Below are 19,103 nucleotides of genomic sequence, written 5' to 3'. Positions count from 1 at the left end.
CTTTTCTCTTCCCCTTTTGTTTTCCACTGTTCCTGCTTTGGAGTTCACAGACTATATGCATAAGGCTGATATGGATAGCATTTTATTTTTTTCTTTTAAAAGTACTGCAGACTTCAGATTTTTATGTATTTGTTTCTCTACATATCTTGAACACTCTGTTAAAGATGTTTCCATCACATAATGGAAGTTATTCTGTAGAATTTTTATGCACTGCTCTGATTCAACCTAGAAAATTAGTAAGTTGTAATGCATGTAGCTAGAATATGCAAATAAACTTAGGAACTTCTATGCAAATGAACTGAGCTGCTACTTATATTATTCAGCTTGCTCCACTTCCAATAATTAGTTTTTCTGTTCACCTCTCATTTTATTTCCAGAACTTTTGGGGTCAGTTAAATGGCAGGATATGATGCCATTGCTTTTGGCTTTCACTTGAGTATATCAACATGATCCCTTGCAAGCCAATAAATATAAGGTTTTACCTTTTATAAGTAATTCCCATAGCTCTAATCTTGGTTTTCCCTTTTGATACTCTGATGGCTCAGAAGGGGCAAGTAGCTTGGAAATAAAGTGAAGTAGTGAATCATGTTATTGGTACATAGCGATAACGCTTGTTATGAGGTGATGAGTGAGAGCTGCGGGTCTTCAATTGTCCATCAGCAGTTTGGTAGCAGGTATTTCAGCCAGGTGCGTGCCACAGGAGCGGGCTCCAATTCGCCTGGTAGCACAACAGTTGGAGAGGAAGGAAGGGCAGTTTTGAAGGAGCGCATTAGTAACGTGTTTACAGGAATATTGTTGTGCTGCAGAAAAGTTTTGAAGTGGCATTGCTTCAGTTCGTCTGGGTGTATGTGGTGTCAGATAAAGGCATCCACACTGATACAGCAAGCTCCTCATTACTATAACTTGCAGCACACGTTGGTAAAATTCAGTGATCTGTCACTTGACCTTCCTCTCATTATCTTTAGCTTTGCTTCTTTAGTTTTATGTCTTAGTTTGAATTAATATGTTAGTGTTTGTAAAGCACTCCAAAGATGAAAAGCCTTATATAGCTGCTTTGTATAATTATTATTTTTAATTGTTTCCATTTGGTACAGTTTCAATTACAACCACTAATTGACTATTACTAATTTAATAAGAAGTAGAAATGACAGGATCTTCTCCCCCCCCTCCCCCTTTTTAAACACTAGAGACTTAGGAAAGAATCGGGGAGAGACAGGAGGAAAGAATGGGTAGATATTCTTACAGGTTTTACTTCGTCCATATTAACCTCATTGACTGCTTGCTAATGGTGGTAATTTAAATATGCCAACGCCTGCATAAAAATAGACTCTGAGATCCGCCACTTGTCAGTGGGAAAACCTGGAGCTTGGAGAGGTATTTATACGGTTTCTGCCATCACTGGTACTGAAATGCTTTTTCTCTGAGCAATTAGTCAGGAAATGAAAATGGAAAACTGTGAGTCACAGTGCGCTTTCTGGGTGCGCATAGCTAGGACTGCTGTTCTGCCGTGATTCTGTGGTATTTGCCTAAAGCTCTGCTTGGAGTGGTAAAGGCAAAAGAGGATCTTCCTGCCGATGAAGGGGAGTTTCAAATATCAGAATTAAAGATTCAAAGCCTGGAAAGCAAGTAAAAGGGAACTAATATTTGGAACTTTGTGCATTCAAGTCAGATCTGTGACTCGATGCAACGCACAACTTTTGAAGGGGTTAGCTAGTAAATGCAGTCAGTTATTTGACTCATGGTACTGTGCACATTAAATCATGAAGCAGACAAGGTCAGCTCTCAAACTGAGGGCTGAGAATATCTGCTACCAAGCGTCTCTCCCTGCCCTGATGTTATTCTGACTTCTCAGCAGGCCAAACCAATTAGCCGGGTTGAGGTGCATGGGGGGAGGGGGGGGTATGGCAGGAGGGGAGTCTACGGCCCGGCTCTGGTACCACGAGGCTTGTTGGGTCAGAGCCAGTGCAGTGCTGACGTGGCTGCACGGAGCTGGTCACAAACAGCTGAGTAAGATTAATAGGTGACCTCTGAATTTGTAGAAATTTCTGAACCAGAAATTTAGAGGTTGCTCATGTTTTTCTTGTGAAGGTCCCTCCAGTCTATTTTTATTTTTTTTTTTTCTTCCCTGTGTTTCTAAATATGTCTGGACACACAAATGTTTACTGTAACGCTATCTCTGCTATTCTGGAGATCCAGTGAGTTCCCCCAGGCGACATAGCTGATGCAGCCAGCTATCGTGCAGCATTACTGGGGTGTTATAACATTCCTGCTCCAGTTATGCTGATTGTCCTAGGTGCTGAGAGGGGCAGAGCCAGCGTTGCTCCAGCTCCCCATGTTCAGGAAACAAAGCAACACAGCAGCAAATCAATCTTTTACTATTAAACAGCTGATATCTATTGGAGCCTGACTTAACTATACCTGCAATCTGATTTATTTATTTTTTAGTTGTAATTTTTTCTCAGTCCTTGTTTGTCTTATTCTATTTATAAGGAAGTATAAGAATTTACACTTATGTATTTTAAGTCATGATGGCTCTTATTAACTGAAGGGTGATAAAACTTGTTTCTTACATACATGCATCAGTTATTCCACAACAGGCCCATGTATTTCATCATGTGAGTATCGCTGTTTAGATCTATTACATTCTGCATGTATTCTTAGTTAATCCCACAAGTCTCATTCAGCCAAGCGAGGATTGCTAGCCTCTAGTTCTCATTAGCCTGCCAGCGTCAGCGTTATTCAGTGTTTTGTCTTAGCAGAGGGATTCCACAGCTGCTGGCAGCCTCCCTGCTAATTGTAGCACACATTTCTTATGACTAGCTAGATCCAGCTCTGTCTTAGTAGGAGATACCTGTAAACCACTATTTTTTATTTCTTTTTTTTTTTCCTGTAAAACAGAGGTCTGCAAGCTATGGCACAGGTCCCAGAGATGGCACAGGCAGATTTTTGAAGGGCACGCAGCAGGGTTGAGTGCTAAGAGCTATAGTACCTTGAAAAGGTGTAGGCTTTCTGCTCTCACTTTCCATTAAATTCTGAATATGTCGTAAGTGTTGCATTACATAGGGATAAGATGCCTCTGGAAGGGTGATCAGCAGGACTTTTCACCACTGAATTGTGGCATCTCTCACCACCTGCTGAGGTTTTACTAGCGTGTCTCATTTAAAAAGAAAATTACAGTCTGGCACACTATCCTTGCAGATCCTTGATGCAAGTCATTGAGTCTTTTATAGTCCATAACACATTCAGGGAAACAATGGTCTTGTTCCAGAGTACTGAGGAGAATGGTCATTTTATATGTTAGTGGTTGGCTTCAATTATATATCGGGTTATTACATACAGCCTTCATGTGTACGCATAGATGTGTGAATTCATTTTTCGTTTTTCTTTCCATTTTTCTATGTATTGCTTTTCTGAACGTACTTTCTCTACCATATCCAGAAGGCAGAAACATTCCATGAGTAACTCTCTTTCATTGGTGCCTTATGATACTGCTTTCTAGATTGACTGCCTCAGTAGTTTGAGCCCTGCATCACATTATATGTCTTGAAGTGTAAACGTGTTTCTTGGCATCTTGATCTCTTCTAGTATATGCATAAAGGTCCCTGTTCAGGACCTGTGATTCCCTTTTCTTCTGGAACGGCCACAATGCGCTCTACAAAGCTGGAGCAGGGCTGTCCTATTTTGCCTTCTGATCGAAAAGTCCTGCACTGGGTAATCCCCAAGTAAGCATCAATTGTTTCATGTATCTGAAGTTAGCCTTGCTCGGATTTTAGGGTTTATCCCCCAAATCTCACCAGATCCCCATCTTGCTTGCCTGAAGAAAACATTCATATGAACCAGAACAGTTTCCAGAGCAGAGTAAAGTTGGTTCATCTGGAGCAGCTCATCCTCGCAGTTGTTCAGTATTCAGCATTTCATGTAAATAACAAAAAAGCAACTCGCTCTTTTGGATTTTCAGTTTTGAGTGCATTAACACCTTTCTGAATCATCTTGGCCACTTCAGCCACAGAGCAGCTGTTCCACAGTCCAAGACCTATTAAGGCTTGCGTTTGGAGAACACAGAATAATCTAGCACTTTCTTTCCTGTATTCTCTTGTTTATAATTTCCTAGTTATTCTTTCTTTATTTTTTTTTTAAATTCTGATTCTGTTCTTCCCTTTTAGTTACATTTACTTCTACATATTCTATGAGGGGCTTGCCATCAGCTATCATAGTCTGTGCCTATATGCTGCTGCATACGTAGAAAACATATATCACGTTTTCCTCTAAACCTGTGCTGCAACTGTGGTTATAGTTCTACAGAGATGAGCTAATCTAATGCATGCTATAAATTTATACGCATTCCCTAAGCAACTTTAAATCAGCTTGATTTAAATGTATGACCGTAAGTACTTTAATTGCTGTTTTAGTTTGCTAGCTATGCCAGCTTGTACTTGCTAGGAGGTACATGAATAGCTGCGGAGTTTTGACGGCTTTTTTCTTTTTTTGTAAAATTTTCTTTAAAATAGGCACATTTCGTAAGTTCAGTATTATCACTTGTCTAATTGGACTTTGGAGGTCTCAGCATTTATTTTGACATACAGAGTTGTAGATCTTGGAAAAATAAAGGTGGAGGTGAAGAAAAATGAGTTAGGGGAAATGGGTAAAAATATTAACTCAATACCTTTAATTTACAGAAATTCTGTAGTTCTCTTTATTATTCTTTAATCTTGCTGGTCTCAGTGTCATGTTTTAAATGCCAACTGTGTTTTAAAATGTTTCTTTTCCAAGCATGTTAATTTGAGAGAGAAATGGTTTTCCGCAGTTCAGTTATGCGGTGTAGCTGGTTTTGCTTGAACGTCAGTCACTACAGCGGCTAGATGTTTAAATCTGCATTTGCAGATGGCAGCCAGCAGCTGTGCCTGCCAAGTGCAGGTCCTTCTCTATTGTTTCCTAGCTTAGACCTTTCTGATCTTATTTCTATGGAGATCATCTCAGTGGAGATAGTATAAGGGAATTTAAAAAACTTTTAAAACTCTTTATTTTTACCATTCAGCTTGTTTCCATGGAAATGGGATCTAAAAGATTGTCAGTAGTGAACAGTTGAAAGTGAGAATTCACTTGTAGATTTCATTAGATGACTCCCAGCTGAGAACTGCAAATACTGATCACCAAAATGAGTAATAAACCATTTATAAAAATGACAAAATAGAAGAACAAATTAAAATGTTAGAAAAAATAAATAAATAAATGTATCTGCTTTCTTTTTATCCTCATTGGATGCCATAAATAGGGGCATGCTTACTTAACTGTTCTTGGGTACCTGAGTTTCACGCATACACTTGTAACTTTCTCCAGGCTGTCTGTTAGGATAGCAGCAGTTCTATATTAGAAACATAGTCCCTCCCTTTTACTGGTAGGGATCTGAGCTGTTCCAAGTGGACATCCGTGTGCAGTAAGGGATATACATCAAAAAATTGCATTGCTACAGCTCAGGTTCACTCAATTTTCAAATGCCAGCCTACGTTTTTGTGCAAGTAGTTGCTGACAGATACATTTCTGAAATTACCTAGTTCTCTGAAACAAATAGAGTAAACCAGATCTCTGTCACGTGAACCTTACATTACATATTTTGTTCCATGATTTAGAAAGGAAATCTTTTTTTCTGTTGCCAGATAGGTAATAACGCTTACTAATATTGAGGACTTACCTTTACAGATGTGTTTTCTTAGGGGGCAGTTAAATGCAGAATGACAGAATCCCGTGTTCTTTTCAGGCACGACTTTTCCCTTCAGTTCTCTGCATTGAAAGCTGGTACTTATACCTACGTGTTTTGCTTAACAACAAAAGACTTGTGTGGAGTATCTTACACAGGGCCCCCATTGTGTACCTGATATGCGAATGTGTTGCATGCTGAGTCTGCCACAACCTTTCCTTATTCAGGAGTGAGCTAAGATACACTGGTTAGGTATGTGTAAGTGTAGAACCTTTCATTTTTAGATAATTATCCTTTGAGTAAAAGGGTAAGGAGAAAGGGGAGGGAACTTTCTAGCTTAGGATACAAATGCAGCAAAATTTGTAAGGACAGATGGTCTCTTCCATTCCTTAAACCACTGAGTAAGGGTGTGGGCCTAAGTAACCAGTGTCCCTACCTTTTCTTTTAAATTAAGTAAACTATTAATAAGAAGAATCTTGAGCTGTGCAAGATGCTAAAACTGCTGTCCTGGATTACCAAACTGCAGCTGGGATCAGTGCTTGAATAAATGTTATCTGAGATTAAGAACCTACTATTAATCCATCAAGCAGTGTGACAACTTGTGGGAAAAGTGTCTTTCACTACGTGTGAAGTTATCAAGATATCAACTCATAATGAAATAGACACTTTCAGTTGCTTGATATAACTACCCCTATTAATTAGAAAAGTTTCTTACAGTAAAGTTTGACATACAAATAAAATACTGTAATGAATTCTTTGAGCGCAAGAATTCTTGAGTGCTAAATAGTGAGAGTCTGCTTGGCCTTGCTTCTACGCAAGTAGAGATTGCCAGCGTGGGAAGTGAGAGGCTCAAGTGACATGGTGGGGAAGAGCCTGCAGTGCAGGTCTTCATGTGGGAAAAGATGCGCTATTCCTGACTCTGGTGCAGTGCTATGACTGCTTTCCTGGGACTGGAAGTCAAAGAGGAGACATAGGGCTGATGTGGGGACTTGTGACTTTATGGTGCTGCCACAGAGGGCTGGGAGGTGACAACAGAGCAAGCTAATAGCTTCTCAGTCCTTTCTGTTCTGTGTTCCTCCTCTAAATCCAACGTTGTATAAGGCTAGTACTGGGCAAATCATGCCAATCATCAATTTAACATCTGTCTTGTTTAGGCAGCGCAATATGACCTGAATAAAGGTTTTCTTAAGAGGCTCACCATGGTTTAAAAATAAGTCAAGATTCAGAATTTGGCTGAATAACTGGTGTCTTCAGAGAAGTTATGACTGCTTCTATCAGGCTGAAACTGGTGGCTGTGTTTACTTTTCTGTAGTGTGGTATTAGTAAGGCATTTTCTTATCAGACAGTAATGTGTTTAAAAATAACTTAAAATATGTGAAATGCAATTTCTCTTTTTGTAATGTTCATACAGCCTTTGGTAATACAACCTACTGAATTGTAATAAATGGCTCTTGCTGATTTTGTAAGTCTGCAGTGTTTGGTTTAAAATAAGAAAAACAAAAAGTGGGGAACACTGAAAACAGTTTTTAGCATTATATGTATTTAGTAGAAGACTTACATTAAGTAATTGTTTCTTTATAGTGTTCTCTGTACAGCTGTTAAATATTAGTGAAGTTCTAAAATGAAACAGAAAGGTTGTAAAGTAGCTTGTAGAGATATGAAAACAGCTGAGATTTTTATCAGACTAAAGTCTCAGTGTGGTTTATAGCCCAATCTCATATTTTGTACTTAAATGTGACAAGTAATCTTAAAATCTTCTCTCTACTAATCTTCAAATTCCACGTTCTTCTGTTTTAGTGACACTTACTCCTCCTTTATGCCACCTGTGAAAGTAAAATGTAACCTCAATGCAAATTACTTTTACTTTCACTCAATGTGAAAGTAAAATGTAACAGCAGCAACCGTGCTGCTGTTGACTACAGTTAAAATAGACTTTTGAAGTCTTTCCTCCAAACCCTCTTTTTGACGTTTCTTCTTCATAAGTCCTGGAACTACTCTGCACTGCTGCCACTTCCATCAACATTATCAGAGGTTTTCTTTGTTTGAAAGGAACGTAATAAAAATTTTGAAAAGAATGCAGTGCATTGGGACACCAAGAGCCTTGGTTTGAAGGAAGTCCAAACTGTCAGCTTCTGTGTTTCAGGTTAGGTATTCTGGGGGGAGGTACCGCATTCTCATGCAGACATCACCAATGATATGCTTACGTTCATTTGTTTTTAAGATTTAAGTGAAGAATAGTTTTGCACACCCAAAATGTTTATAAATACTTTTCATTTAATTAATTAGGAGTTATAACATGAAATACACCTAGAAGAAAGCCAGTGTGTGTTTGATAAATTGTTTAGCTTTTTGTTGTCTGCACTGAATTTAACTATTGCTTACTATTTCCTGTCTGCTTTTATCAGAAGAAAAAATGCAACACTTACATAAAATTAAAGTAGGTTGTATTTCACACAGGAAGAATGTGTCCTTGTCAGACTATCACAGTTGTGTCAGACTTTTCGGTAAATTACATTGATGTTTGAGGTGGTAGAATTCATCTCATTTGCACTCAATATCTGGCATTAGTAATTAAGAGCCCATGCCAACAAACCCACAGGTATATTTGTAAGCACACCTCACACAGTATGTCTGGGTGTGATGGTGAGGTTGAAACATTAGACATTAACTTTTTGGTTTTGAATATATTTTATATGTATAATGAATTGACTACTACTCCTGTTAAAATTTCTGCAAATGCTCTTTAAATGTTTTTCTTACCCGATGCGTGAATTCTTAAAATTGGGAGTTGCCAGCAGGCAGTCTGGGAGCACAATGGAAAGTCACAGGCGTGAAGCACGCAAGGTCTGCTTTGAATGAACTAAAGCACTGTCCATGTTTGATCAGTCCATCTTGTTTCATTCTTTTAAGCCAGTTATTGAAGTGCTGAGCCTTTCCTTTCCTACAGAAGTAATAATTTATATTATTAACTACAGGGTTAGCAGCTAACTTCAGGGCCTTAATTTCTAAGTTCAAATTGAGATATTGATTCAAAGTGAATATATAAATATTTCTATATAAATATTTCTGAAGACAATCTCGTGGTAAGGGGAGGATATGTTGGATTTCTTCTCTATTAATATTTTTAAGAGGCAGTAATACGTTGAATTTTTTTTTTGCTTTAAACTAGTTTCCTCCGGTTCTGAAGACTGCCCTGTATTTTAAAAATTACATTGTTGTCCCACCTACTACTCTCTTACTCTGGATTTTTTTGTTTTGTGTGGGCTTTTTGAGGGCTTGGTTTTTTGGTTGTGGTTGGGTTTTTTGGTGTATGGAGAGTGTTTTTATTTTTTTGCTGGTAGTTCTTGGGGTGGTGTTTTGTTTTGGGTTGTGGGTTTTTGGTGTTTTTGTGTTTTTGTTGGTTTTTTTTTTTTTTTGAGACCTCTCTGGAGCATGTAGCACATTCTCCCTTTAATGTGGTTTGATACAGAAATAAATGCAGAAAACCTTTTGCGCTGCTGTTCGTTTTTCTTTTACTAAATCTACATTGTGGTTATATTTGTGTATAACACAAATTTGTGTAATAATGCTTAAACTTACAGTACGTGTTTTATATGTGAAAAGTGGTATGTCCTTGGCTCTTGTAACAGATATGGTAGGCAAAATGGGGATCAGTGGCTGAGAGACTTATATGTTTTGTTTTCAAAGAATCTCTTATGGTGACATTTTAAGGCTTGGAGCTGTGGATTTTAATTAATTTTATTTTAAATGAAAAAATAATTTTAAGGTCTTTTTTAATTCTTTATGGCTGTGGAATTTGAATCAATTCAAGCTGTGTGGGCTCGTGCTTGGCAAAAGAGACCTGGTTGACCAGAGCATGAAAGTCCCCTTTTCCTCTCCCAAAGGCAAGATTTAATTGTGTTATTATATTGCTTGCTACAGGGTAGACTTCATATTTCATATCAATCTGGGGACAATGGCACAAGAAGCCCTGCGCTAATTAGCTCTTCAACATACAATTTTGACCAAATCTGAATTTGTTCTGGTCTTACCATAAATGCTGAGGTGGCAGCTTTGACCTTTCTGAATGTGTGCAATTCTCAGAGGCCAAAAGCCCTTGGCCTTATAACAATCTCTGAAGTGTCAGCAGATTGTTTGCCAATTATTTGCCATTGTCTGGCTATTGTAAGAAGTATGTTTTGTGATTCTTAGGACAGGATCTTCAGGCAAGGTTATAATTTTTGCTGTGATAGGAAGAATCCCCAAAAGTGATGGCCTGTAAAAGGCTTCACTTACCCTATTTGGACTCGATGATCTTAAAGGTCCCTTCCAACCTAGATGATTCTATGATTCTATTTTTCTGCATAGCTCGCAGGTACATGCTGCAGTGACCACGAATCTCAATCCTCTGATTGCATCGAGCAGCACTTGGAATGCCTTTTTCTACATGAATTCCAGCCACTGTAAAAAAAAAAATAAAAAAATCAAAGTTTGCAGGGTAATGGAACCACAGGTTTGTGGTTTTGTTGTTTTGTTTTTTGTTTTTTTTTTGTTTTCCCCTGCTGCTTCCACCACAATGGATCAGTTCACTCCCAAAGACGGTGCACTCTTTCCTTCCCCTCCCAACCCCTTCCCCACCACGTTTTGTGAAAGGTTCTGGAGGTGTGCATCTTACAACTTCCATGTTGTGGCATTATTTGTTCTTAAAACTCCAAGTAAAGCCAGCTAGTTTTTCTACACGTTCACCTGGGCCTTAGAAGTCATCTGATATCTGGGAGTTTTTCTGAAAATGAGGACCTAAGTCTGAAGTGATATCTTCCTCTGTCACGGAAAAAGATGAACAGATAAAGTCTTTCTCTACACATTTCTAAATGGTGATATGTGTAACTCTTCATTGTTTACAAACGGTAAACCGAACTTGTACTTCCTATATTTTCTCAATCCAGTAGGCCACAGGCCAACCATACCTTCTTTATAATGCTGAAGTCAGTAGGCACTATGAATATTCAGCTGCTCAAATACTCAAAATGCATCTTCAGGAGTGCAACTTTAATTTTAAAAATACTGATACTGTGCGTATCAGAGCAGAAAGATATGTGGGGTTGACGTATCATGGGGCTAACAGAATTTGAATTTGTTTGAACAATGATGTGTAAGGTTCATATCTTGTTTTTGTAATCAGAATTGCATATTGTGCGTGATTTTAAGGTATGCTTTGCATTGTTATGTGTGTATACCTGTGAGTAATATAAATTTTTAAAATGCCATACAGTGAATTTAACCAAAGTAACTGCAAAATATTGAGGAAATTGATGAGTGGAAAATACTCCATAAACTTTTCAACTTCTACTTTCTCAATTTTTAGCTTATGTATCTTTTTTACAAGCAAATAATTTTGACTAAATACGGACTCATAATAAATCTATTCCCAGTATGCTAAACCATGAACATGAATACTGTATATTTTGATGTTTCATAGCATTAAAACTACATAAAAATGTAGTCAAGTGTTTTGGGTGATATTTCTGAACAGGTTTTTGGTTTATTTGATATGTCAGTTTACTTCTAGAATGACATAAGACATCAGTACATCTAAAAACCATGCTAAAACTTCTGGTGGGACACAACATGTTTGAATACAGAACGATAACTGGTGGAAAGCGGACTCAATTGTATTGAAGCTGCTTTGGGGATGTTGGTAATCCTTTAGAGTAGCAGATTATGTAATAAATTAGGCTTTTGTAGCCTAAGGCTTTCATTTGTAGCACATGAATAATTTTTCAAAGCTTTATGATTTTGAGAGCCTCTATGCAGGAGCTTTCATGAGAATCTGGGAACACTTTAGCGAAGTTGATGTAATGTAAAACCTCGGGGTGGGGGGGTGGAAAGGGAAGAGGAAAAGAAATGCCATCTTTACCTCTGAGCTGAAAGAAAGAGAATTTATGAAGGCAACAACAACGTCATGTTGCCTGTGAGAGATATTTTTTTTTTTAATATTTTTTTTCTGTAAATAAGTGTAATATAGACCCTATGGAGCAAGAGGTGTAACATCTCTCTCTATATATATACAGTTAAATGTTTCTAGGACCATTGTGTAAACCAGGAGAACCTACATCAAAGACCTCAGACCCATCAAACCAGAGCAGCTGTATCCCAGTTACCAATTGCTGCAGGTGCCTGGCCAGTGCCAAACAGGACTGTTCTAGCATTTTTTTTGGAGGGCATAGGTGATTGAATGACATGCCCAGGAATGTTCTCAGACTTAGTAAATTTGCTAATATAAACATGGCAAGTATTTCTGTCTCCTACTGAGTGAGCCACATTGTTTTTTTTTTTTTTAAATGTTTCTATAAATAAAAATTTGTTGTAGAGTTTCTGAAATAAAACCTGTTGTACCATTCTGTAGTTGGTATCTGCTTCTAACTACTGTCTTTCCACTCAAATTCAAGTAAATATTCTTAGCTAAGCCATAGATGCATATACATGGGGCATGTGTATGTGTATACATGGGCACTGTGTATATGCATATGCATAATACATATTATTCTTAGTTTTCAAACAATTTTATTTCCTTTTCAGTGGGATGCCATAACAGAAATGGATGAATACAATCGTCCCATTCATACTTACCAGGTATGTAATGTGATGGAACCAAACCAAAACAACTGGCTTCGAACAAACTGGATCTCCCGTGATGCTGCACAGAAGATTTATGTGGAAATGAAGTTTACCCTGAGGGACTGCAACAGTATTCCGTGGGTACTGGGAACCTGCAAGGAAACTTTCAATCTCTACTATATGGAGTCAGATGAGTCTCATGGAGTAAAATTCAAGCCAAACCAGTACACTAAAATTGATACTATTGCTGCTGATGAGAGCTTTACCCAGATGGACTTGGGTGACCGCATTCTTAAACTCAACACAGAAGTTCGTGAGGTTGGGCCAATAAACAAGAAAGGATTTTATCTTGCTTTTCAGGACATTGGAGCATGCATTGCTTTGGTCTCAGTCCGTGTTTATTACAAAAAGTGCCCTTTCACGGTCCGTAATTTGGCTATGTTTCCTGATACTATTCCAAGGGTTGATTCTTCCTCTTTGGTGGAAGTACGGGGCTCCTGTGTGAAGAGTGCTGAGGAACGTGATACTCCAAAATTGTATTGTGGAGCAGATGGGGATTGGCTTGTGCCTCTAGGACGATGCATCTGCAGTGTAGGATATGAAGAAGTGGATGGCTCCTGCCATGGTAAGAAAACACTGTTTGATTTTTTTTTTTTTTTTAATTAAAAGAAAAAAAGGTCTTATGATGTAATATGCACAGGAAGTAGCTTGTCATATATTGGAAATATTGTATCACATTTTCAAAGAGCGTCTCTTCTCCAGGAAATAAGCAAGGTTATTTGAAGTTATGATATTGTGAATTCCTAAGAAAACATTTAGCTACTAAAGATGACCTTTATTTTGTCTAACTGTAGGTGCCCCCAGTGTTACATGTGTGCAGGTGAGCTAGTCGCCTTGACCCCTTCTGTCGTTAGGGTAGAAAAGTGCATGTTTTGGAGCAGGATTCTTCTACTGTGTTTTAGATATCTATCACAGGATAAGATGAGCAGTGACTGAGAAAAAAAAATCTTTCTTCCTCCATATGCTTAAAAAGGAATCTAGTCAATTAACTCAGAGTTCATCTCTTCTGTAAGCACATAAAGACAGAGGAGGCAAATTCACCTGATACTCATGCTTCTGTAAAACAAAGGTTTTTTGCATGCAAACATGCAAAACATGCATGTTAACGTAGTAGAAAATCCATAGGTATCAAGTTCAATCAGAAATATTTGAGGCCCTATTTGGAGTTAATGCAAAAGGTTAAAAGCAAAAGTGCTCAAAACCATGATAAAATGGTTTCATCACAATATATAAGTAACGATATATATCTAGGACTGTTTTTTCAGAGACTAATGCACAAATGTAGTAAGACAGATTGTTTGTGAAGCAGGTGTCAGTAAATCAGTTAGTTGCTGAATGTTGTTTGCCACGTTCTTGTATCTTAAGAATTGTCTCTCTGAGGATAGCTGTGCTTGGTGATTTCTCTTCAAGAATTCTGCAGAGATCACACTCTCTGCTGGTATGTATAGAACAACATAGCAGTGAACCTTGTCATAATGACATCAAATTAAGGATGTTTCAAATCAAGGTTTCAACTTGGAGATGACTACAAAGGGAAATGTATTTTCTTCCCTTATCAGCCCCTCACTTCCATAGGCAGGACAGTGAACGCTTGCAGGAGCAAAATGCATGTCTTCTGCACAATCCAAGTGTTGTTGTGGTTCATTAACCCCCTGTCACTCTTGAAAGAGTGGTTGCATTTGTCCAACTTTGTGATAACTGGATTTCATGCACAAATGGAAAAATTCAGATTACTTAAACTTTTGTGCTGTTTAGAACATGAATATATTGCTAAAATGTAAATGCTGTGGTGTACTTGAGTAAAGCCCAGGACTCTGAGCTTTTGTGGATTCAATTTGAGTACTATCCATGGAGAATGTGCACGTTGAGACTTTTGTTTTCCACTGGCCAGGGCTGCTGGATAGGTGGCACTTAATCATAAAAAGTGTGCATCTTTTCACGTTGCACAGTTTCTTAGAAGTTAGTTGTTTTGTTAGCTTCAGAAAGAGTTACTAAAAGATATGTGTACATTGTATGTTCTCTTCTACTGCACGTAATAGTTTCACAATGACTTGAGAATAAGGTACTCCTTCTGTAGTAATGATTGTAAAGAAAGCCTCAGTAGCCACTGAAATACCAGTCTGCTTTGGTTCAACATTCGCTTTGGAGTAAAAAGGAAGAGAAAGAGTCCATATCCATAAATTAGAGAAGTGACATTGCCATTACTCGAGTATTTTGCTCAAGAGCTCCTCAGATTTGATGGTATTAGGCAAGCTGCGCAGCAGCCTTGGATAATATAGAGCTTTTAAAGCACACTATGCATTGTAATTAGAAAATGAAATTCACTTTGTCTGATCTCACTGGCATTAATTATCAACATATACTCCTTGCAAAGATAAAATTTTGACACTGCTGTTACTGGAAGCAAGTGTAATTTTCTACACGAGGTCAAAAGGTTTCACTTAATGGGATAAGGATTTTCTTCAAGACGTTAATGCTCAATGAATTTCTGTCCATTACATGAGTGAGTCATACTGTAGAACTCTACGTAAGCAATATAACGAGCAACAAAAGCCCACAAAAAATTTCAGGAAACTTTTCTGTTATGCATTGCCTTCACTCACTCATTCAATTGGCAGTCCAGTCTCCTGCTGAACAGGTGCCTCCTGAATGAAATGGAATACCCAAAGCCATGAGTCTCTGCATATTCTTATCTATTTCCCCCAAGGGTAACAAATTACTAATTTGGAAAGCTATAATCTAATAGAGCTTCCATATATATTTTGAAATCCTTTTCATAGGTGTCTGATATTGCCCATTTAGTCATCTTCAGTGTGTTTTAATGTTAGTACTACTTTTTCTGACAATTTTTCAAACTGTATTTGTCTTGCGTTCCTTCGTGAATGCCATGCCTAAGGCAAGCCCAAATGTGTAACATGCTTTCAGAACTAAAGAGCAACAACTTAATTGCACTAGTGCCTGCTCTCCAACCATGGGTTGGAAGGGTTACTGTCAGGCAGCCCCATGCCAAAGCTGCTGGTGGAGGTGCATGTTTGGGCAGCTGGGAATGTGTTTTTACAATGTGACTGCTTTGAGCATTGTGAACTGAACTGAGACCACTACCTTTGTTGATAGCAATCTTTCAGACAGCCATAATGTCCTATTTTGAGACTTTGCCTTTTGTCTGAGACACAAATCCGAAATTTAGAGTTTAAAAGATTTGTAACTTGTACATCTTGAACTAACTCTTTCAGACCCATTAAATCGTACAATAGGTGAACATTACTAACTTTCTAAGGGAAAATTTGTAAAACTTACATTTAGCTTCTCTTTGTGGAAGCGGGGTGTTGTGGGGGGTGACAGGTGAGGGGAGAGGGAGAAGCCACTACATCTAAATCTGCTAAGACGACCTGCGGTGTATTTAATAAAATCTTCGGGTCTTTTAGGTCCTTCCCCCAAATCCCAACCCAAAGCTTTTCCACTGCTGGAGTTACAAATCTGAGTCTTGGAAGGATTTGATGCCATTCTGTCAGTGCTTCTCATAGACATACTCTGTGACGTGCTCAAAACTGATAACTGTTCGTTCTTCTGCGTGAAAATAACTTTCAAAATAATAATTTTGTATTTTGAAATCTGTTCCGGCAAGTAATTGGGTGGTGGGCAACACTTGCCAATAGTTTAATATTTTTTCCTACTTGCAAATGGTGTCAAATATTGAAGTATACACCAGCACATGGCTCAGTGGGGAATAAGCAGCTTCTCGTGGCAAATATGGCTTATCTGTCACAGAAATAAAAAAATAAATTTGTGTTTTGATATTTGTGGAGATATATGCTCTCTATGCAGGAAATAGTAAGTAGTATAAGGAATTATATTCTGGCTTTGTCATTGCTTATAGTTTCACAAAGCAGCACGAATGGGAATAAAAAAGTCCTTCATCAGTTCTGCCACTGCTGTTAAAATCATAGGGAAGCAAGTAAAGTAGATTCTGGCAGTTGAGAACAACCTAACTGGCAACGCTTCGGTTATTTCAATATATGTTGGCTTTATGCTTATCTCTCTCTGTCTGTGAATCTATCAGTATTCCCTATCCATTGTATTTGCTTTTAAAAGCATAATTTCAGAGTGACAGTTATCCGAAGAATTCACTGGATTAAAATATCTATACTTATTACATGTATACCCCAGTGTGTATGGAACAGTTCAGAGATGCATTGATAGAGAATTTTTCATTAATTTGGGGACTGTCTTCCTTTTCTGAAGTCAGTGGAGAAAAAGTCACATTGATTGCAAGCAGTTCAGTTATTTGTGTCACATATGTTTCTTAATGGCATAACCTAACCTGAAAAAATGCAATCTTCTCTGATTGTGTAAACAATCTGTTGCTCTTTGATTTGAATCTACTCTCAAGATTTATTTTTTTCCTCAAAATCCTGAATCAGCAATAGCATTCACATATTCCTCCTTCTCTTTCTAACACTTAAACAAGTTAGTATCAATAATTTGGTAACACTAATCGTAAATGCTTTGCTAAATCATTGGTACCAGCCCCATTCACAAATAGTAGCGTAGGAGGAGGAGGAGATGCTGCACAGGGTTCTAATAAACATCTATTAAAAATAGCAAGTTCAATGTCATATATTCTCTAAACATCAGTCCAAGACAAGAGTTGTGCTAAATTTAACTAGTATATATACTGGGGCTTTGGGTGGGTTTTTTTACACAGAAAGTAACAATCATGACAAGGAACACTATATAAACTTAATTACGACAATTCAGTTCGTTTTAGGTATGATATAGTAAAAATTGGGTGACTGTTAACTGAAGTCTGATTCTTTAGTGATTTACTAAAAATTGTCTGAATTACTCAAGGTTAGCAATTAATTGTAGAGAAAAATTCAATTATATATAGCAAACACTAATTGTTATAGTAATTTTAGAATTTATTTTAGAGTCTTAACCAATCAAGCAGAATGTAGAAATTATTCTAACTGTAAAATGTTGATTGATTTTTTTGAGGAATATTCTCAGGAACCCCCCACCCCCTAAAGGATGTTTGCAGTATGGTTGAAGAATTTTTTAAAATGTAAAACAACAGTCATCGACAGACTTACCTAGTTTATTTTAATTAAAACAAATATAATTAGAAGTGGGAATGTAAAGTTCAAATTCTTTGAACTTTAGTTGACTGAACAACAGTTCCTAGGGAAACTAATGCCTCAACACATTGAGCATTTGTTTAATTGAACAAACACTTCTTTCTGTTATTCATTACTCAGATTTGTCATAATGTTTTGGTGTTAGGATTTCTACCTTGGCATCCAATCTTCCAGCCATTTCATCTAATTCAATTCGAAAATATTTTCATTTTGCAAATATGAACTCACCTTGTCCTCATATGTGTACCTATAGCTTATGTTTGTTACTGAGAAACTAAGAAGTTAATGATAACAGCCATGCTTTACCTGTCTGCTGGCATGAAAACAGAGAAAGGAAAAAAAATATGTACACTGGAGCCCTAAGTTTCCTTATAGTTACAGAGATACAGTATTGTGTAAGGTTCCTTTTGTTTTTTCTCCTGGGTATTTATTTACTCAGGAGATATACCATATCTTTGCTAGCCTGAAGGAAGGTCTGTAAAGGAAAAGCATAGAAAGAGTTGGACTATCAAAAAAAGGGGGGGGGGAGCACAAGCACAATAAGATAAAATTTTAATTTGGAAGACTGCAAATTATCTTTTTAAGAGAAAATCTTTCCATCACGGAGAGTCCCTCCTGCAGCAGAGCTGGGAGTAGATCTCTTCTACTGGAGTAGATCCCCTACGATAAAGGGTGCAGTTCCCTGCCGACTCTGTTGGATAGCCAGAGATGGGAATTTGTCAGAGGCTGAATGAGTTGAAGGACTGAGAACATCCACTGACTGTTCATTCTCTGTTGTGAAATGGGATAGGTGCAGAAGGTCCTGGGGTTTCCTGCAGCTATGTGGACTTGCTTCAACACCCTTAAGGACCTCTTTCCTTTCAAAATACGGGGGCAGACAAGTAGGAAGAATGATAATACAAGCATACAACTTTAAATAAAAAATAATTCTAATTGAAGCCTTTCAATGTCCTCCTTTTGATTGCAATTTCCTCCTTTCAACTGAGACCTCATAGTGAGCCTACCTCAAAGATAGTCATGGCAGTGTGCACATGCAGCAATGTCATGCAGAAAGCCAGTGTCAATTTGTGAAGGAGCAGGAGGGGGAGGTAGGTGGGACTATGTGTAGAGGTAACACCAGAGGTGACATGAAGAAGGTTAGAAAGAGTGGTCAGGCATGCTGATACGCTTGTCAGCATCAACTCCATGGTTATTCTTCATTATCCTTTGTTTCTTCTGCACTGTTACACGGTGTGTTTGGTTTAGCAGGCATCTTGATGACATCCCAGAGAGCAGGGAGGATGAGAAGGCTACAAAATTCACTGAATTCTTTCCCCTTCTTGGGTGTTAGAGAGGGGAGCTGTATATCACAGTTTTTTAAATAGTATCTGTGACTTACTGTGCAAGTCCAAGAATTATTAAATAGTTGTGTTGTTTGTATTTTTTTTTAAAGCAAACAGCCATATCATTTATTGGAATTTATAGCAAATTCCTAAATGCGCAAGTGGTCTGGAAGGCATTCACACCATTTTACTGCGCTTAAGAAATGATGGTTTATTTTACATAATTTATGTGAGTCTGAAGAGCTTTAGATTTCAGTGTTTTCAATGGAATTACTTAAGGCCTTCGTGACT

At 37.8% G+C, this 19,103-nt stretch overlaps 1 protein-coding gene across 5 annotated transcripts in view; it reads left to right on the top strand.

Annotated features, from left to right (window-relative positions):
• The window catches only part of EPHA6 (EPH receptor A6), a 527,645-nt gene that overhangs the window by 115,538 nt on the left and 393,004 nt on the right, over positions 1-19,103 (top strand). For all 5 annotated transcript variants that reach the window (XR_010072880.1, XM_063348777.1, XM_063348795.1 and 2 more), the window contains exon 3: positions 12,254-12,917. Coding sequence is in view for 4 of the 5 variants with exons in the window: in XM_063348777.1 (XP_063204847.1) it covers positions 12,254-12,917 (664 nt within the window). In the remaining variant the exon portion in view is untranslated. The remainder of the gene's footprint in view (positions 1-12,253; positions 12,918-19,103) is intronic.

This window comes from Chroicocephalus ridibundus, chromosome 1, assembly GCF_963924245.1.
Source record: "Chroicocephalus ridibundus chromosome 1, bChrRid1.1, whole genome shotgun sequence".
In the NCBI taxonomy this organism is placed as follows: Eukaryota; Metazoa; Chordata; class Aves; order Charadriiformes; family Laridae; genus Chroicocephalus; species Chroicocephalus ridibundus.
Note: the sequence above shows the minus strand (reverse complement) of the source record. Positions and strands in the feature narration are given on the sequence as shown.